The sequence below is a fragment of the Cygnus olor genome, chromosome 1, assembly GCF_009769625.2.
Source record: "Cygnus olor isolate bCygOlo1 chromosome 1, bCygOlo1.pri.v2, whole genome shotgun sequence".
In the NCBI taxonomy this organism is placed as follows: domain Eukaryota; kingdom Metazoa; phylum Chordata; class Aves; order Anseriformes; family Anatidae; genus Cygnus; species Cygnus olor.
The window spans coordinates 66,312,327-66,333,510 of record NC_049169.1 but is presented as its reverse complement, the minus strand read 5'-3'; the positions used below and the strand labels follow the sequence as shown (position 1 = coordinate 66,333,510).

Here is a 21,184-nt window from a genome sequence, read left to right as displayed (position 1 = left end):
ATGCAATTACTTCAAAGCTAGCACTGTCAGCCCAGGTTGCGTTTTACAGAGACATCCCCAATTCCTCTACCTAACAGTGAGCTCACTTCCCAGCTTCCTCCAATGCTTCCCACTCTTAGGAAATATTTTAGTCCTTTAACTGTCAGAAAGGAAAAAGGCTCTCATCTGAGCCCTACTCTCCTTGGTGACCCTTACTTGATCCAGAGGCAATGCTGATGGTTTTTGTGGCGTCAGATCTTCCCGGGACATGGTTGCTGTAGGCATCTTCGGGAAGGGAACTTGAGCCTGATGCATTTGCATTCTGGAGCCAGGTTGAATGGAGAGAGTTTTAGCACATGAACATCAAGAGCAAACCTCATCTACTTGACCGAATGCATACACACACAACTTTCACATACAAGTACGCATTTTGCATGTTTCTTTTTTAAGGCTTCCCCCCCAAACACAAACGTTAATTCCTGTCCCCCTCCCTCAATGACACAGCTGTAACCCCTCAACACTAGAACACTAGGAGAAAAGTCCTTTGGGTCCTTTTTCTCCATGTCTGCCTTACAAGATTTACTGCTCAAGTCATGATGGAACTATGGCAAAACAGTAACAGCTGAAGCACATTTATGAAGTCTGAACAAGGAATTTTTGAAGTAGCAAAATTTTCCTTTTGGGAATAAAACATAATATGCAAAATCTCTATGAGAATTGATTTTCTTTAAGGGAAATACGAGACAGAGAGGAAGGGCAAAGAAAGAAGAGGGTGACATTAAAGTAGAGGAGTTCATAACAAGAGGCTAACTTCCACTTCAGTTAGGTACTCTGTTGCACTATGAGAAAGATGTAACAAAATTCTTGCAAAGAAAATAGTATGAGACCCTTTGATTAAGGGATGCACAACACTGGACAACACATTAACAAAATACTGTCAGATAAAACAAAGCACTGGTGTGGAGATGGACAAGAGAGGCTAACAGATCTCCATGATCTGGCTAAAATTGTGTGTTTTAAAAAGCTGCAGCAAGACTCTCTTCGTTTCCCAGAAAGGTCTAAGGGACCTCTTACTCCAAGAGTCTAAGAGTAACCTGTTAGCCTTTCATAGCACCTGCCAGCTCCTCCGACTTCAGCCTGGGCCTTTCAAGAATACCCAGCACACATTGTTACCCAGGCATCGCCCCCTCCCACCTTGCCTTCTCACAGAAAACACGCTCTTACCCCGATGATCTATACAAGTCCTGGGGTGGCCCCCCCATGCCACCTCCACTGCCTCTCTGCTCCATCAGCAAGGCCTGAAAGTGACCTATGTTCTCCTCCCGGCAGCGGTACAGGGGTCCCTCCTGAGAGAGGCCGTTGGCCTGGCCAGAGGCTGGATGATGATGAGACAGGTGGGCATTCATGGGCGATCCATATGTCCTGGGTTGGAAATGGCTGGCGGGATGCCGGGATGCATAGGGAGAGCCAGTCTGTAGCATTACCCCGTGGGGAGGGAAAGCCGATGGCCCAAATCCCATTCCCGAACCCAGGTGAGGCGGGGGAGCTCCGTAGAGGAACTCTCCCGCTGCCACTGAGCTTTGCCTCTTCGTGGCCGCGTTGTGGTTGTCCAAATCAAGGAACTCTTTGGGACTCTCTGGCCGCTCCTGAGATTCCTCAGACTTCTCATCTTCAGGCCCCAGATCCTGCCCGTCGCTCGGAGAAACCTCTTTGGCACTCGCTATGTCCATGCGGTTGGGAGAAGCCAGGGCAGCACTCAGTGCCTCACAGCCCTGCAAGCTGCTCACATTCCCCCTGTCGGAGAACGGGGGTCTGGCCAGGGGCGGGTGACCACTGGGGCTGGCCTGGGGGTGCAGAGGCCTCTGCCAGTCCGAGTAGCCCTGCGGACAGGCGTAGTAGGGCGGTCGCTGGTAGTGGTGGTAGGAAGGTTGAGGCTGGGGCTGGTAGGGATAGGGCATGCCCTGGTGGGGCCGATAGCGGGGGAAGACCCCGGGGTGGGCATTGCTCGGCTGGAAGCCCCGCGAAGGAAAATGCTGTGGGTGGGACACGGGGGGAGGCTTCCCGCCCATCACCGGGCTGAAGCCTTGCAGCCCTGGGTTGATGTGGTACCGTGCGGCCGAATTGGGGTACTCCAGACCAGGCATGTAAAGAGGGTGGAACTGGTTGGGGGCAGCCCCCACGGCACTGGTGTCCATGGTGGGGAGGCCAGTGCCCTGCCCCATACAAGGCACGGCTGCTTCGGGCAAAGCCTTCCCCCCGCCGCAGAGGGGCTTCTCCATCAGGCTGGCGGCCAGCCCCTTCCCCTCCGCCGGCCCCTCACCCGCTGCCCCGTTCTCGGGCACGGGCCCCCCTTGCTCAGAGGCGGGCGCCAGGTCCCTCACGCAGCCCTGTGGGCCAGCATAGCTGCTCTCAGCCGACCAGGCACCCTTGCTCTGCCCTGCCTTCAGGTCGCTCTTCAGGCCGGAGCTGTCCCCCTCCTCTGGGGGCAAGGCATGTCGGGTGCATTCCATGGGCAGGGGTGGCTTGGGATGAGGTAGGAGTTTGGCATAGGCCCCGTCGGGAATGCCGATGCACTGAGCCTTCTCCTCCACGCCCGCCTGTGGCTCCACTGGAAAGAGAGGGGGGAAGCATCAGGTGCTGGTCTTGTTTTGCACGTCAGCCCTCCCCACCCCACATGCATGCTCACCCAAGGCAAATTTGCCAGAGTAACTCCTGGTAGCTTAGCCAGATGTGCCAAAACAACCTCCTACCATCTCCTTTTGACAGCAAGAACAGCAGCCTCAGTCGTGCTGGGTCTCTCTCCACTTTGGCTGCTGACACAAAGTCCCAGCCCTGATAAATTTCCAACATTTGGATGGAGAAAGGATGGAGAAAGTACCCCATCTTGCTGAACTATTCAAAAGAAGAGGAGTGACTTTCTAAACCAAGAAGCTGATTCCATCAAAGACTTTGAAGTACTCCAAAGCCTACAACATCCCATCCTCTACTCAGACCTCTTCACAAGATGGCTGGAGCAAAGCATCATGCTAACTGTGGGCTTTGTGGGGCTGTAGTCCCCTTCTACAGCCAACACAGAGTTGCTCTTTCAGAGACCCATAGCAATTCCAAACTTTGCAAAGTTGGCTGATCTTTTGAAAGAGCTCTTTTAAAAGTTACTCACAGGGTTGCACACCTCTCTTAAAAAGATGGGGCATGTGAACAGAATCCTTATGATTTCCATTAAGATACAGCCCCACTGTAGTTTGCAAACCACTTCCACCAGAGAAACGTGGCATATGCAGGTTTGCTCTGACACATGGGTGTACAGAGGCTGCCCCATGGAGAGGCAGCTTTGGGAAATACTGCAGAATCCACACGAGAGCAAGCTAAGAGACAGGGCTTTTTTGACTTTACACTGTGTTGCCCCCCCTTCTGGTCCACAAAGCCTGCTTGCCCACAGTTGGGCAAAAGCACTACCACACAGCAAGGTACTGTGAAGCTGATCACAGCCATATTTTAACCAACTGTGATTTGGAGATGCGGCCACTCTGCCCTGTAATCACTCAATGTCCTCTTGCAGTCTCTGTTCTATATCCAGCACAGTTAAATGATAATGAGTTTTAAGCAATGCCACACAAGGAAAGAGTTTCCTCTTAGTCCAAGGCACACAAGGGATCGATAAAAGATACAAGGTTTTTGATCTCTAGTTTACCAGCTAAAATTAATGAAAAAATTTGTTTTTGATCTCTAGTTTTTTTTTGGTCTCTACTTTAGGTTTGTTTGAAGTGTTTTTTTTTTTTGATCTCTAGTTTACCAGCTAGAATGAATGAAATTCAACTAGAAAGAAACTTGTGGTGGCACACATGACACGCTGCCATCTCATCTGAACTGACATGACTTTTCAGTGCCTTTCTGGCAGTCCTGTTCTGTGAAGATTTTGAGATGTAAAGCTCACAAGGCACATGTGCATTTCAGAGGAGAAGCCATATTGACATATATTCAAGGAAGTGTATTTAAACCATTTATTCGCATAATGTCTTCTCTCCTTACCTAACTCTTTGCAGATTCAATTTTTATATTAAATCCAAGTGAGTTCTAGAAGCATTACAGACTGTGCACCCAAAGGCAAACTGATAACTTGCAGGCATAAGTGGGCTGGAGGGGACCTCTCGCAGGTTACAGTAACATGAAAAATCTTAGAAAAATCTAAGTGATGGCTGGAGCAGAAAATATATTCTGATTTAGAATTTGAAGGAAAAAAAGATGTGTATAAACTATGTGCCGCACAACTATTTAAACAAAAATTTAATCTTTTTCTAGAATAAAACCTGCTTTTGTTGCTGATCTTCAGCCAGTGTTTAAAATGGACCCCAGTGAGCCTGGAAGTTAGAGCATCTTTCACACTTCTCTAGTGGTGCAAATCCAAATAAAGCCATGTCTGCAGATACAGGCTTTGTGCATCTGCAACACAGTTAAGCTTAGAACCCCAAGAGTCTGGAGCAGCAGAGCTAAACTGTGGGGTGTTCCCCAACTCCTCACAAACACCCACCCACCATGCGTGAACTCCCAACCCCAGGGCATAGCTCCTCACTCCCTGTGGCTGCTTGTGCACCCTTGATGTGTTCAGGACAGGCACAAGGCTGCATTCTCTGTTGAGGTCCTACAAAGAGCCCAGCAGCAGCAAGAACTGGGGAGAAGCCTCTGGGTGGCTTCTACTCAGTGCCATGGGGAGTTACCTTGGTTGCTCTCCGGCTCCATGGTCTGATCCTGTGAGCTCCCGTTCCCCATGACCAGCTTGGGGGGTGGCATGCCGGCAGAGGCAGCGTGAGCCAGCTGGGGAAAGGGTCCTGGGAGGTGTGGCGGGGGCGGCTGGCGAGGGTGGTAAGGCACGCCCGGCGGGCACACACGGGAGGACAGCTGCTGCATCGCGATCATCTCTGGGCTGTCCATCATCGAGTCCCCACCCTGGCACCCCCTCTGAACCTGAGCCGGTCCCCCGAACAGAGCAGCTGGTGGCTGTGGCATCTTCTGGCCTGCGGCTTTTCCGGGTGGTCTGATATACCCTGAGGGAGGCACCCCGTGAGGTAGGAAGTTTGATTGCTCAGTCCACTGGCTGGGAGGCAGAGGAGGCCGTAAGGCCCGGGGCTCCATCATATGGCTGATGGCACGGGGCTGGAGCGAGGGCGCTGGCCCCATGGGTGCCTTCTCCTCTGGCCCCACAGCACCCTGGCTGGCAGCACTGTGGCTGCCATTCCACAGGGCCGGGTGCCCGCGGTTCAGATACTTGTAGGGCCGGTACATATGTCCAGGGGGCACCTCTGAGCCTTCTGGTGGCCTCACCGGAGGCCCGTTGTGCCTCGGAGGGAGGAAGCCCTGCTGGAACTGGGCTGGTGGGTAGACGGTGTCCGGAGGGGGGCCGCTCACACGCCCCAGCTGCAGGGTGCCAGGACGGGGTCCGAGGCCGGTGACGTGGGTCGGCCCTGCACACACCTGCTTCTCAGGGGCAGCCAGCCTGTGCCCACGGTGCTCGCTCAGTCCCACGGCCGGCTGGGGAGGGAAAGAAAGAGGGGTGGCAGTGAGAGGGAGGTGGTGAAGGACTGACACTGGTTTGCCAGCAGGTTGATCTGAGGAGAGGCAATGCCACCGCTGTGGCCATCGGGGCATCCCCACACCATGGGGAGCAGAGGGGACCTGCAAGGCACTGGGTGCCTTGCTTTGTTGTTATGAAAGCAGACAGCAGCATATCTGGAAGCTTTTGTTTGTTAATTACCTGCATGGCAAAGTGCTGGTGCTGCTGAACCGGGTCTCCAGGATGGGGCTCTGGCACTCGCGGTGAGCCATACAGTTTTGTTGGATCTGATCCGCGCAGGGGACCAAACGTTCCTGGTACAGCTGGTCTCTGGGGGACAGGGAAGGGTGAAGGAAGGAGAAATAAACCCATTTGTGAGATGTAGAAAAGCAGCTGAGCTGCTTCAAGCAGGGGGTAAGCCAAAACCAAAAGAGCCACACAGAAGAACAGACAGGCTTTTTTTGGAGATACCATGAAAAACCTGTAGGCCTTTCTACAAGATGACGTGGCTCCCCTGCCAAAGTCTATCATATATCCCTGAGCTCAGGTTGTGATACACTCACCTACCACCCAGCTATTCGGAAGCAAGCAAGACAACTGGAGGGGACAGTGGTTTATTCCTGTCCTTGGAGCAAACCACAAGAGCACGTGAGCAGAACAATGGGGAACATGCTGGATTTCTTTCAAAATACTTACTGGCTCCAGCTCTCCTGCTGGCTTCTGCTATCTGCATCACAAGAATCACTCTAAAATGTTTGATTTCCAGCTAAAAAAGTGAGGAGTAGCCTGGATCTCAGAAAAGCAGCTGTCACACTACACCACAAGACATCATGGGTTAAAATGGAAAAGACTGTAAAGGATGGGTGAGGAACAGCCCATAGAAGAGGCAGAACAGGTGGCCCTCGGAGAGGAAACATCAGGCTAAAGGGAGGTCACTGCTGCAGCCCAGGGTGGCCTTATGTGTGGTTTTGTTTACTGCTTTTATAAATATCAAGGCACAGAATGCAGTAGTATGCAGATGGCACAAAGTTACCAGGCATCTGCAAACAATTGAGACAAAAGAAGGCTGGCTTGTTCAGCATCATAAACTGGAGGTTAAAAGAGGAAACGTGACTGCTTTACATGCACAATAGGGTACCTCTCTCCAGGGAAAGAAAGAACTGGGGGAGCCAGGACTGCCCAACCACACATGGGTACTTGCCTGTCAAAAATGTTAGCAGACCATTTCTAACTAGTGTGGTAGCGATCTAGTACAGCCTCCAGTTACAGAAGTAGCTACTCTTCTAGCTCCAGCTGCTCTTAACGTAGAGTATGTTATTTCCAATCCTGTCTCCTCAGCCAACTACACAAAGACCAGGTAAGACTGAACTGTATTGGTTTAAATTTAAGGGCTGAAAAGTTTCAGTTTGAGAAACCACAGCTCCGACCCTCAATCTCTGGGAAAAGATCCTTGCCACAAAGTAGGGATTCCACAGGAGAGAGTTTAATTCCCTTTTCCCTCCCTGCCTCCCTCCACAGGCAGGATTGATGAACAGCAGAAACTACTCCTTACCATCTGGCTGGGATGTGGCACAGGGCTGGGCATGCTGCTGTACTGCAGCGAGCGGGGGAAACCTCGCCCATTGGAAGGGCCCACTTCTCGAGGCGGCTGCATGGGGTTGCCACTTGGATCCTCTGCAGAGGACGAGGAGAAGGAGGAGGAGGAGGAAGAGGAGGAGGAAGCGGGAGCCCTCGAAGTAGCTCGATATGGTGGAGGTTTCCCTCCATTTTCCAGGCGCTGCTGCCTCTTGCCTGTTCCCTCTGGGTCTCGTGACCGAGTCCAAACACTGCCAGCACTGGAGCGACCAGCCCGCCGGCTCCTCTTCTCCCGCCTCCCGTCTTCTCTGATCCAAAACTCCTCATCTGTGTCTCCATCTTCCCCAGGGAAGTGCTTCATCATTGCTCGGTGGAAACACCTCTCCAAGTTGTAAGCCATCTTGGTATATTCTGCCATCAAAAAAACCACACCCAGCAACATCAAGAACAGAGCCTTACAGAGAGGAACAGTTAAGCAACACCAGACTTTCCTCATTTCAACAGGCAAATCATCTCTCCGCACAATTTTTTTTTTCAGGGAGGACTTTTGTTCCTAACTAGTTGACAACTGGTCTATACTCTTAAACTCAATAAGCAATGCAGCATCAGATTTGTTCAGTAACCCCACCAGAGGACAGGCACACAGGCATGACAAAGTACCATTAGCAGCATGGCTTGCACAGTCAGCATTAACCTAACATCCCAGAATAGTACCAAGAATTACATTACGGCAAACACCACCTCTGCTTGCAGAGATGTGTGTCCTGCACTGTTAGCCAGCAGTGCTGAGAAAAGAAACGTTAAATTCCAGCAATGTTATTTGATTCTGTTCAAGAGGCTTTTGCTGTACTGGTTCAAATTTCTGCTGTATGTTACAAGACAGAGGAAAAATCAGCAAAGATCATTTATCCATTTACAGTTTTTAAAGCACTTGCTGACCATGACAAAAGCTACTGCAAATACCAGGGTCACAATTGTGCCATTTCCACAGGACAGTTCTGATCAGAGGGGCTCCTACTTTTCATTGGGGTGGATAAGAAGGAAAATACATGCGAGAGGTGTCAATTACAAAGGCTTGAAGCAAATGACTTTCCAGTTGTTTCCACTGAACTAAAAGTTCCTTGGACAACAGAGTTCTCCCACTGGCAGTGCAGAAATGCTTTTACTTAGGGCCCACTGTGACAAGCTCTGTTTTCACTTTCAAAGCGGTGCTGTTGAGACATGGTCTGCAGCAGTGACCTACCATATGGGGAGTGACTTCTTACCTAAGCAACGTGCAGAATTTTAATCAGTGTGGCAATTAAACCCAGGGTTTCCCATTTGTGGGTTTATGCTATTCATTCAATAGCCAAGGAACCTAAAAAATACATTTTCCATCTAAAAGGCTACAGACGTGGCTCATTTTTCACTTTTTTTGGGGGTACTCAACAAATACTGGGGGCTGACCAGACTCTTATGTTCTTTAAAATGTGTTAGATATCATGAGACAAAGGAACACAGACACATGCAAGCACACAAAGGAATGAGCTTGTAAAGAAACGGAATTTCTTCTCTTTGTATGTCCTGCCTTCACCACCTATCAACATGGGAGTCCCTTAGTATGACAGGCCACATGTATCAGCATAACAACTGTGCTAAAAACCTGGCTAAATCCCCAGGCCTTATTACTCAGGAGCTTTCCTCCAGCCTCTCAAAAATATCCTGAAAGAGTGTAAGCACAAATCAAGTTCTGGTGAGTAGGTAGAGATCAGTGCCTGCTTTAACTCAGCACTGGAAATAGATGAACTTAGCATCTTACTGCTCTTACCACTGCCTTCACCATTGTACTTAAGACAGTTCCTGAACATGGTCTTCATATCGCCCACAAATTCTTCCTTGGTGCAGTACTGACCTCCATTCAACTTCTTCTCCATGCTAGAGATGTCCATGGGGGCCTGAAATTCAACAAAACTTCCCTTGAGTTACAGCAAGAGCAATGGGACTTACAAAGGTACATAAATTACTAGCTTCCTCACAGAGAGGCATGCAGAGCAGAGGCTGCTCTCCTGAGGGGCAGCCTCTCTTCTTGCATTTCCTACACCCAAAGGGACTACTGCAGCTTGACTGTGAGGATAACACAGCTCACAGAACTTCAAAACACTTACAAATAATTGCACCCCAGTCAACAAAGAGCATCAGTCAAGCACGCTGGGCTGCTTTCCCTACCTTAATGATCTGGTAGTAGTTAGGAGCATACGATTCATCAACAGGTTCCAAGAAGGGCCAAGAGTCCTTGTGAGCCTTTACCACATCTAGAACTGGTAGCAACAAAAGACAGGCGATTACACACACATGCCTGGGGGACTGTGTCACTTTGAAGAAGTCATGCAAAGAGGAAAACTGGGACAGGTGGACTAACCTTTGTACATGGCTGTGAACTCATCATCCAGTTCAAAGCTGTAATTGGAAGAACAACAGTGAATAACAGAGACTTAGGACATATAAGGCATTCCCTCTTACCTCATCCTCCCTTCCATGCCACATGCAGTGCCACGAAGTTAACAAACAGGCCTCATCACAAACACTCCTCTAGCGTGGACCAAATCCAGTTGTTTCTCAGCTTACTCCTTGCTGCTCTCCAACCTCACTTATCCCTCCTCATTCCTGTGAATGACCACACTCCTCTCCTCCCCTCCCCACAAAGGCTTCACTGCACGGGTGTGCTGCGTGCCCAGCTGTATACTCACAGATCCTTGGTCCTTCGCTCTTCCCTGGTAGGGGAACTGGGATCCAAGTGGGAAAGCTCAGGGGGCAGCTCCTTCCCCTGTGCCAGCAGCCAGGCCCGCTCTTCACGAAGCTTCCTCCTCCTGGCTCGCTCTGCAGCGGGAAGGGGAGACAAGCAGAAAAAGCCATTCAGCACTCCTCGTCAACAACATCTTGCAGAAAAAACTCAGACAGCTCCTGCAGCTCTCAAGAACTCTCTGTAAAGAATTAGAGGATCTAAGCATACACAACAAACACACCTCTTCATTTTCCCTTGACTAATCCATCAGTGATTTTGGAGCATTACTGTGATGCAGATGCTCCCCATGCCAGCTTTCAGACAAATTCCTGACCACGGTTTGGTACAAAGAGAGAAGTTCAAAGCAAAGACCAAGGCATAGATCAGTTAAATGGAAAGAGATGACTTATTAAATTACCATCCTTTATCTGCTTGCCACCAGTCCCCATGCTGTCAAAAAGGCACAATAATTCCTCAGCCAGGTGAACTCATGGCAGCTGGTTTTGCACTGAGGTTGATGAAGAACAGTGCTGAAGGAAGGGTGAACTTTTACCAGCTGGGTGGCAATGAGTAGTTGGGGTCAATAATATCCTCCATCACCACAGCTAGCTTTGGGAAGATTGTTCAGGTAGGCCTTCACAGCCAGCAGCCAGAGAGAGCAAGCTACCACACAGGAGGGCCACTGGGACAGCTTTGGTTTAAGAGGTGAGAGACAGGAAGAAGCAACGTTAGTAATATAACCTGTGGGTTGCAACCAGACAGCTGGCTAACAGATTGCTTCATAATAGAAAGTTTATGGACTCTTATGAACCTCATTTCCTTTTTGTTATAGGAAATCTGAATTCATTTGACTTGCTAAACACCTGTACCAACTTTCTGTTGAAGCAGAATTCTGTGAAAATGCAGCTCAAGGAGAGATGTCATAGATGTAACACCCCAGGAAATTGGCCACAGGGCCACACCAGGGAAACACCCAAGTGAAAGAAAGATTGGAGAGACTTGGCCAAAATCCTCTAACAGAGGCTCCATCTCTGGACAATGACATGGAGTTGAGAAGTACCTGATCTGGTAGAACAGTATTAATATGCTCTCCTACTCTGCCAGTCAAAAGAAAGCCTGTGATGAGGAGTAGGAGCACAAGAAAACTAGGAATGAGCATCTCCAGGATGACCCTATCTGTATGCATTTAGTCTTTACTCTTACAAGAGAATCACCACTCAAATAGACATTCTACTGCTAAATAAAGCCTTCCATGCTTCTCCTGTAGATACTGAGGAAAATGCAGGTACTCCTTCCCTGAAGAGGAGTTGACAGCCACACCTCATGCCCAGTCAAAAAAAGTGATGGATTTCTCTTCTGGAAAGGAACCTGAGATGTCAGAGTCACCAATGGCACCACTGCAAGTCATGGTTTTACTCCAGGAACAATACCCACATCTGAAAGCATGCTCTAATAGGATAATGGATATTGTTTAGCAATAGCTACAAGGTGTATGTTTTCCAGAGAGGTCCACAGCCAGATATATCAAAGATTGGTAAAAAAAAAAAAAGTCCAAATTTTCTGTTGCAAGACTCCGGGCTTCACCTGAAGTTGGGACTTTCATTTAAGATGTCGTACAGACATAAATCAGCATCTGTTACACCATTTAATAAGGAGAAGTCTAACATCAAACTACAGTTAGCAGAGATTATCAGTCAGTCCAAGCACAGTTCAGTATTGCACGCTTCTTTAGTAAAATTAACCTCACTTAGATGACATTGTTATGGATGCCTAAATGAAAAAGCTGAGAAACACATATGGTAATGACTTGGGCAGCAAGAGGAAAATATCATGCCAACAGCAACCAAGAGGTAAGGTCACGTGGATATTAGAAATCCATCAATGCCTGCCAAGCATCTGATGTGGTAAACTGACAGGAATTGCAAAGTGCTACCCCATTACCAGGCTGGAGCTCAGTTGGGATTTATGACAGGTCCCAGTACCACAGGGAGTAATTAATACAGCATGTTAAAGGTAGAGTTTGCTGCCATGCTGTTGGCCTGGATTGAGAGGCCACCAAATACCGAAAGCTAACCAATGCCCTAAAGGAGTACCTCAAACAGATAGAAAGTCATGTATGTGAGAGGTAATGTTACAACAGCATCTGGAAGAGAACTGGAAGATTCTAACCTGCTGTTCTGGAAGAAATCTAGAAAGCTGCTTTAACTTGTAAATTCAGGAAAGTCCAGATGGGCCCAGCAGGAGGGTCCCTAACTGGGGTGTGCATTGGAGTGAAGGAAAGTGAAATCCCACACTGGAAAGAGGAATGTGATCTAAAAACAGGCATACAGTCCAAAACCAAGATGCAGGTGAAGTGCTGATAAAGTCACAGAGAGCACAGATATTCCACCCTGTGTTTCATATTACCCCTCGACAGAATACCTTACAAAATTGTTAAATCCTAAGCAGAAGGCAAAATACAGGAAAGTCTTTGTTACCCTAAAAATCTGTCAATGGATGTCCAGCTTTAACAAGTCTGAACCAACCAAAACAAATGACTTCATTTTCAAATCACTTTCTGTCCATCATAAGAACTATCACAGTAAGTGTTAACAGAGGGTATGCTTGACAGTCATAGAACCATTAAGCAATAAGGAAAGGTGGTTAAGAAGCCAAAGTCTTACCCAGATAGCTGCTGTTTCTATGGATGAAAAATGTAGCACTGATTTAACGGAACAGATCATCCATTTAAATAACCTTTCCAAACAGCTTTTGCACCAGTTTAAAAGCAGACTTCTCTTGACTTAGCCTAAACTGACTGGGAACAAGTTTGAAGTAAATTGAAAGAAACTGCTCAAACCAAAATAAAAGCATGCCTGCCAAGAAAAGCACTAATGTATGCAAAATGGCTTAAAAACAGCTTATTGCCCAACCCCATGCCAGTTTTTTGAGTGGCTCTGGTACGTTTGTATCAGATGACATAGTCATTGTATTTACCCCCAAAATTGACAAGACTTTTATCAAAACAATACCTGACCAACTCTGAATACTAGATTTATCTTTGCAACTCTTCTGGATCTTGAAGATTAATTTTGTCTATACAGATGGAGAGTTAAAGCACAGAGAATACGCAATTTGCCAAGGTGATACAGATATCTGTAGCAGATCTGGAATCTGGATGATTCTGAGTTTAAACTACCAGATTAGCCAAGACCGGCAACCAGAAATATCCAAAGGCCAAGCAAGTAATTGGATTTTCGAAAGGTTAGAAAGTAAGCAGGTAAAAGAAACTATTCTTAGATAACATCTGGTCTGCTACCAGACATCCGGTAGCAGACTTGTTTCATCTTGGAAAGTTTACAGGGTTTGCATGAGCTCTTTTTTCCCCCCCTCCTTTTCTGATTCTTTCTCCACCTAAGGATTCACGATAGTGATACTGCCATGCATTGTGAGAACAGTTTTCTGACAATATTCAGCATTTCCCTGGAGCTGCAACAGCCCAGCCAGCCACTGTGGCAAAAGCAGCAAATACAGAAATCTCTGTAAGGGAGGCTAAGAGAGGTGGTGGCTAGATATGAGACACCAGTACCTACATGTACAGGCTGAATGTCTCCAGTCTGTCTCTCAGACTTATGTATTAAATGCAAGACCATTGTTTCTTGCAGAACAGCCTATATTTGTGTTAAACTTAAAAACGTGAAAAAACAAGGCCAAAACTTGAATTTGCTGCCTGCCAGTGCTCTATTTAGTCTGGTTCCCTCACCTTTAGTTCTCCAGCTGATGAGGTCCAGAGCGATACAAAATTACTAATCACTACTCCCATGTTGTCCCCTTCCCTTTCTCCCTGAAAGGAATCCTCCTTTCATCATGCAGTAGGCCAAAAGGACCAAATACTATTCAGTAAGAGTTAAGCCAGCTAATCCCGCGCAGAGGGAAATCTATGAGAACCCCAGTGAGGAGACAAAAGAAGGAAACTGAGGAACAATATGGATAGCAGGAGAAAAATACAGCTACGGCAAGGAAAAAATGAGTACGACTTGAGGAAGAAGACAAAACTGAAGGGAACACTAGAGAACAGCCATCAACACAGAGAGGTGGACAAGGCAAAAAGAAAATACAGTCAGGCCAATTTATCTAAGCCAAGTCCAAGAAGAGTTATTCCCATTAGCTTGCCTGGCAGGGGAGGGATACAAATAGCAGATCTTAATTCAAGATCTCAGACTCAGCTTTGAAATCTCCCGCCTCTGCTTCACACTGGCCGCACATACCTTCCACTGCTTTGACCTTCTCCTCCATCTCTCTTTTTCTCTCCTCCTTTAGCAGCTGCTCCTGCTCCCTCTTCTGCACTGCTATAAGGATTTGGCGCTCCTCCTCTTCCTCCCTGCGCCTCTGCTTCTCCATCGAACTGAGCACATTCGGGTTTACCTGTGACAAAACAGTGCACAAAAAACTGTAATGCACTGGCTTATTCAAGTCTGAGCAGAGGCAGGTTTACTTTGTGCAAGTATTAAGGTATACCTACAGGGAATAGCTGGAACAACAAAGATGTACATATGAATTCTCAGATAATAAGCAACATGTGAAGGAAAGTTACTTGCCAAGCAATGAAACCCTACTGATTGAAAGGCAAAGGAAGGAGAAGTGATTGGTTAGGCAAACTGCTGCTCCACCAGGGATGTACCACATGGACTTCCCTTCTGGGCAAAGGAATCTGGCTGTTGTCACCCCTATGCAACACCTACACCCCTTCCAGCTAGCTGAGTCCCGAGTTACAAGTGCAAGCAGAAAGAACTGCTATGCTGAACCTTGCTCTGCTATAAAATACTCAGCACTTAGGATAGAAAAGGAGACCGGTACAGCCTTACGTCAAGGTATCATTTGGAGTGTTTTTCTTTCCCATTCAAACTAAGGCCCACCATATTTCTATGAGCTAATCTCCCATGAACTAGCTCTCAGTCATTTGTTTTGTTTCCTGCTGGGTCCCCTGGCCAGCTTTCTCATTCAAGTACGCCTGGCTCTTTATTGCCCCACTTCCTTACCTCCCCATGCCCAGCAGGCTGTAAGGCTGTGTTTGATCCCACTTAGACTGCACACTTCTCAGACCAGGAATTGCCTGCTCCTGTTTCTCCAATAAAGTGAGAGGTATGTATATGGCAGTGTGGAATTACCTTTATTGGCTTAATTTAATTATAAGACAAATGAATCAGCCATCTACTTCCACCTCTTTGACTTCTGCAAGATCAAGGTATGTGTGCTTTATCAGCAAGGAATACTGACCAGAAAAGAACAATGCGCATACAGTTTTGTCCACCTTCATTTCAGGGACTAACCGGCAACCACCACTTAAGCAGAAGGTATTTCCTGAGGATTAGCAATCAGCTGGGGTCCCCTGGCTGCTGCTCAGACCATCAACTTCCCTAGGCCTATTATTAATCCCCAGAAAAAATCTGGCACTATGATTACTATTTTGTCCTTGTTTTGTTGCCTAGAAGGGGAACCTCGGGGTGTTTTGATAAATGCCTAGAAATGTTGTCTGGTTTTACTGCACATTCATTCCCTCTCTGCCTTTCCTTCCCCTACACAATGCTGCCCTACAATCTCCCCCTGCAGCTCTCCGTGGACAAGCACCACGTTATTGTCCTGTCCTCAGCAGCAAAAATACATTAAGAGAATTACACTTCAACCACCAGCAGCTACAGAAAAGTGTCCAAGGGAGCGCTATAGGATTCTTCACAATATCAAGTCCATATCCTGCCTTTAGAGACAGACTGGACAGCAAAAGCACCTATTCTGTGCCATCTTTTTAGGTGAAAGCCACAGCATGATGTCACCACAAGGAAACTCTGCCTATGTTCTTTGCCAACTATTAGTACTTAATGCTTCCACTGCTTTCCTAGGGAAACCATTCTGCAAGTCCACACTCCTTTAGGTTAGCCAGCATCTCCTCACATTCAGCCTGAAGTTAATTTTTCATCCCCTCATTCCATCCAATTATTCCTAGTTACTCTTTTCTAGTTCAGCATAAATTCCCCTCTTCTTCAGTCACATTCCAATGTTTATGGGCTTCCTCAGACACTTGCACAAATCTTCTGTTTCTGTAATTAGGTTAAATGTTTCCTTACAAAACAATCCTTCCAGCTCCCTAATCATTCCAGTTGTCTTTCTCAGATATTTCCTTCAACTAATCAATATCTAAGCACCAGGATGCCCAGGACTGACACTGGTATGTCAAGTAGAAGAAGATAACTTAAAGAATTGGGTTCTACATTTTTGCTCTTTATTCTTTTTCATATCCCTTTCCTATCTTATTTTCTGCTCATGCACTACAAACTTCTTTTCAGGCCTGATCCTGACAGTCTTTAAACATCTTTCGTCCTAACTTTCCTGTCCAATCTTTAAACTGCAATAGAAACCAAACAAAACCATCAACAGGAAGAGAAAGAGGTAAGCAGGAACCAGCCCTCAGAAGTCAGCAGCACACTAGATATTTAATTGAGGATGCGACCACCAGCCTTTGGACTCTCCAGCCAGTAGATCTAAGCCAACCTGACATGCCACACTAATTTGTGCAAATGTTGGCGCACAGGTAAGACCTCCCCTTCCCTTAGATTCATGCAGCATCCACCATTCACGACCTACATAAACACGAACACAACACCCAAGTCCCACCAGGACCTCTCCAAGCCTACTGGGTGCATCGAGCACCCCATATATACTGTAACGGCGCAAGACAGAATCCATAGCATGTTCCGCATCAACCCTTCACAAATATCATGCTGACAAGACAACGAGACGATTTTAGCAAAGGGGAGAATGTCAACCTGGCAAACCTAGGAAGAGAAGGAAAAGGGAAAGGCAGAAACCACAGACTGCAGCAGATGCCCGTAACAACTGCATTTGCTCACTGTGGTGCTTGCAGGGCAGTGGCAATGCTGGGTGGATTCTTCAAGACACGTCAGACACAGAAACAGCCTGAATTTCAGAGGGACCTACTGCCTGCTGCTGCTGTCCCAATTGAAGCCCATTGGAGCTGAGGGTGTTCATCTCAGGGTTAAAAAATAAGCAAACAAACACAAACAAAAGATAGATAGCAAGTTTCAAACTCCTACTAGATGTGATAGAAGCAGACACCCATTGGCACAACAAAAGCAAGAAACCAACACAAGTTAAACTTCCTTCTTGAATGAAGAAGCAGCAAAGAGAACATTTCTCCAGCTTCATTCCCACTTGCACGAAAAAAGCCAACAACAAGCAAACCAACTCTCACTTCTGTGACCACCACCTCCTTCCCTCCGCCAGAGAGCACTCCAGGACACAACATTGCTGCCTCCCCCCGGACCCCAAAAGGGCCAAATTTCTGCCTTTTACTTTGCTCTCAGACAGCAAGTATCAGACTTCAGGAGCAGGAGGCACGGGCACCCTGGCCCCTCGCCCTCCAAACCTTCCCTGCTCCAGTTTCCACAGCACTGCCCTAATGAGGGTGCTGCTCAGGCAGCTCTTTAATGAGGAGCTAATCTGAACCACCTGTTGAGAAATCCCCCACAGGATTAGGAGCCTACGGAGCAGTTGCATCTCAGACCAACACGGCATCCATCTAATGGGGCCGGGAGGCAGGGGTCACCCCTGCACGGGAGACAGTTTTCTCCCTGAGGCTTGCCTGCTGCCCAGCCCTCACTCAGCCAACAAGCCATCAGATGCCTGGCACCATCGCTGGCTCCCCTGCGTGCTGCATCCCGCTGGGTAGCCGGCACAACCACCCAGAGATTCCCCATCCTCATGCTGGCTAAGTCCCCACTCCCCACTGCAGCAGGAGCCAGGAGGGCCCCCCGCTCACTGGAAAACATTTCACTGGCCCACAGGCAGCAATTAACAGCCCTCTGCCGCCACAGACCTGGAGCACCTGCGGTACTGATTAGCATCATTCAGGCTCCATGTGTTTCCCACTCCCCTCCTCCCCTGGGATTTCTGCTGCCTGTGAACAAACACGTGGCCCTGTGCTTCCTGGACGGTGGGCTTTGCAGAGGGCAGTGCTGGCCCCAAACTGACCATCGCCAGGGTCTTATTTTCCTCTCTGCAGGCTTTTATCTGCAGCATGATGAGAGGCTCTTCCTTCCTCTATGTATTTTAAGTAATCGTGTTTATTGTGGGGAACTGTACTTTCTCCTTTGTTTTGCAGGAACCCCTGACTCACGTGGAATATTCCCTGCAGTTCAATTTCCCAGGGTTTGACAACATTCTGGGACAAAACAACAGGTAACTATGTTTTCATTACATCTGCAGTGACGGATTATGCCATGGCCTGATAGAATCAAGCCATTTTTTCCTCTAGAGCTAATCCTGTGTTGCCTGACCAATTTCTTTGGGTAGCAGTTGCCAGTTCAAAGAACCCCCATCTCCACCGCACCATGCCCCTGGCTGTGCCAACGTGACTGTTGGGGGCTGTGTGGTGAACTGGATCGGAAAACTGATCTATGTTCAAAAATAACTGACCAAAGAAAAGGGTTATATTTAACTCTAGCCGTTTTTCTGGGTCTGGTTCACTGCACAGACCCGCAAGCAGCAGCGCTTTTACACCAATGGGGTAGAGAGAAGATGAGGGTGAGGAGGCATGGAGGGGCTGTTTTAGCAGACAATACTACAGTTTGATGAGCATTTCTTTAAGCAGCCTAAATTGTGACTTCCATTTCCATCTGACCCCCTCCTAGCTCAGCTCTGTACTACATCAAGTCATTCTTCTCTCTCTCTGCACTATCTACACCCTCATGTGTTTGCAGCCTCACGTTTTCCCCTTGGCTGAATTTCTGTCATTTCCCTTTGTAAGCCAGTTCTTCTAGCCCTCTCATCCTTCTTCAACTTTTCTTTGAACTGCCTCGAATGTGCCAGCACTTTCATTGAAGTGGAATTCCCCAGGCTGAGTACAGATTTCCATATGCAGCTGCACCAGCGTCTGCGGCAACGCCAGTTACCTCTGCGATCCAGAGGGCAGCACCTCCCTGCTCGCCATAGAAACCCCGAGTGTCAGCCTGCGTTTGACGGGCATTACCACCCATCTCTCTTTCAGCACAAGCACTTTCAAACTACTCCTTCCCACTGAATAGCGATGCTGCGGTTTATTTTTTCCCCCAGGAGGCATCTGCTCTCGCCTCCCTCCGTTGTCCTCCCCCTCGCACCCCCCCTCACCTCCTGCTTGATTGGTTTGATGGGCTGATGGTCAGACATCCACCTGGGAGAAAACTCTGTCCGCTGCAGACGCTTCTCCTGAAACAGGGTTGAGAATTGAGGGAAGGAAAAAGAGAGTGGAGGAAATTAGGGCACATCGGTGATACTGGCAGGAGAAACTCTGGGGGCTAGAAGTGACCATGAAATCCCTGTTAGCTCTACAAGGCCAGCAAACAAACAAATCGAACTCAGTCCAAGAATATCACGCTGACTGCAGAGCCCATTTTACAAAGCCATCCAGACGAAGGATCCTGTTCCTGCTGTCCCACCTGAAAACGTTCCTTTGATGGACAACACCCTTTGGAGTCTAAGGGCTCTGACATACCATCTCAAGCAGACTTAGCTGGGACAGCTAAAGCAGCAACTGCCCCTTTAGCAGAGCCAGCCAAGAAACCGCAGTAAAAGTGAAATCAGAGGCAGCTTGCATAGAAAAGCCAGGCAGTAAATCGCAGCAGTTCAGAAGCAGAGTTTCCCTGCTAGCAGAAAAGGGACACACAACATGGATGAAGACAGTAACCCCTGCAGCCATCCTACCCATGCTACCGTGCAATCACCAACCAGATCTCTAGCCCTACCACTCCGTGGGGAGAATCCTTCTCCCCATGCGTAAGCTAGACAGCCCCTGCATCCAGGGCACTTGCAGGCTGGAGAGGGGAGCAGGACGGGGTGACAGCTGCTTGGATTTAGCTTTCCTTCAATTAGCAAACGTCCATGCTCTTGGAAGCAGTCAAACAGAGGTAAACAGGATGTCATGTCTCCTCACCTTCTGTGCAATCATGTTGCAGATCTCCGGCAGGAAGTCTTCACTCAAGAGTTTGTAGAGCTGCCGCTCTCTAAGGGAAGTCCTCTCTCTGAAGCTCTCTGTGACCTGCCTCCACTCCTCTTCCGTCTGACACAGCAGCCACCATGTCCCACGGCCTGGCCCTTGGGACCCTTCAACAACATGAAAGGATGTTATCTCCACAGCAGTTATGACTAAACTTTTCTTTATCCCTTCTCTTCTCCTGCCCTCAGGGCTTGGGAAGAGGAAAAGATACTGCCCATGGTCACTGTTATGGGAAACATGCTCTAGCAGGGGAAGCACTGTCAGTGTGCCTAAAAACTGCACTGCTAGAGACCCAAAACTCTCAAGCTACCACAAGTATGGTTACTTCCCCTGGTGACACTGAAAGTGATGCCAAGACAGAGGAATTACATAGGTGAAGAAGTAAAGGTGGTGTGACATCCCTGCAGTAACCCTCCACTCCAGTTATGATGTACCAGAGGGAAGGATTTGTTTCTTGTAATGGAGGCTGTCAGCCAGAGCAGGACATAGGGCAATGCAAATGCCTGATTTAGTCTGGCAGCAGAATAAAAACAATGAAAATGAACATTATTTGAAAAAATACTTTTTTTTTTTTGTACTGCAAACCTTTGCTGCGGTGAATAAAACCTTCCATTCTACCCAAATGAAACATTTTGTTTGCAAGCACTTGAAAGAACTGAAGAGGAAGTGAAGGATGGGGTTCATCGGGCTGCCAGATGCTGGGGAAGTTGCAAAAGTTCACATCCCATCCCTGCTTAATCCAGAGCTGGATCTGAAGCAGATCTCCCACCACTCTGAAGCATGTCCTAACTACCAAGACATTCAGAGCTGTTCCACTTTGTGTGAAACATTTGAATATTAATGGTGAAGAAAAGGCGCTCTCGCATGGTGGTTGGAACACCCACCTGGAAAGAGGGAACGCAGTTCCTGCTGCACAAATGTTTACACAGAGCAGAGAAGCCTCATCAGTTGCAACTTGCATGCTTTTGCCCCAGGATGCTCTCTAAGCAGAGAGCTTGTGGCTCACTTTTGGAGAGGGGAAGACGTTGGCTCAAATCCTTTTGGGTTGAGGGGTTCTCAGCTGCCTCAAGAAAAGTCAGGCTAACCACTGTCTACTGGAAAAAAGCAATGACCTCCCCCCCCCCAACAGCAAATGACATGCAGCTTCTCACTGCATTTTCAAGAAAATGAACAATGAAAAATAAAAACAAGCGAAAAAACAGAGCCCCTCTCTCTCTGAACATGACCCCAGGCCCTCTGTGGATTTGAGCTACCAGTGGCTCCTGCATGTGAGCTATCAGGTTGCCCCAGGAAGGAC

The 21,184-nt window shown here is 48.0% G+C and overlaps 1 protein-coding gene across 1 annotated transcript in view; it reads right to left on the bottom strand.

The window, feature by feature from the left end:
- LOC121072794 (cat eye syndrome critical region protein 2) overlaps positions 1-21,184 on the bottom strand; it is a 100,970-nt gene that overhangs the window by 7,885 nt on the left and 71,901 nt on the right. Inside the window, exons 7-18 of the mRNA XM_040562754.1 lie at positions 19,825-19,994; positions 19,023-19,100; positions 14,111-14,267; positions 9,829-9,958; positions 9,501-9,538; positions 9,308-9,399; positions 8,910-9,036; positions 7,080-7,513; positions 5,729-5,857; positions 4,695-5,505; positions 1,204-2,587; positions 196-301 (exon numbers count right to left, since the gene is read on the bottom strand). Coding sequence (XP_040418688.1) covers positions 196-301; positions 1,204-2,587; positions 4,695-5,505; positions 5,729-5,857; positions 7,080-7,513; positions 8,910-9,036; positions 9,308-9,399; positions 9,501-9,538; positions 9,829-9,958; positions 14,111-14,267; positions 19,023-19,100; positions 19,825-19,994 — 3,656 coding nt within the window. The remainder of the gene's footprint in view (positions 1-195; positions 302-1,203; positions 2,588-4,694; positions 5,506-5,728; positions 5,858-7,079; positions 7,514-8,909; positions 9,037-9,307; positions 9,400-9,500; positions 9,539-9,828; positions 9,959-14,110; positions 14,268-19,022; positions 19,101-19,824; positions 19,995-21,184) is intronic.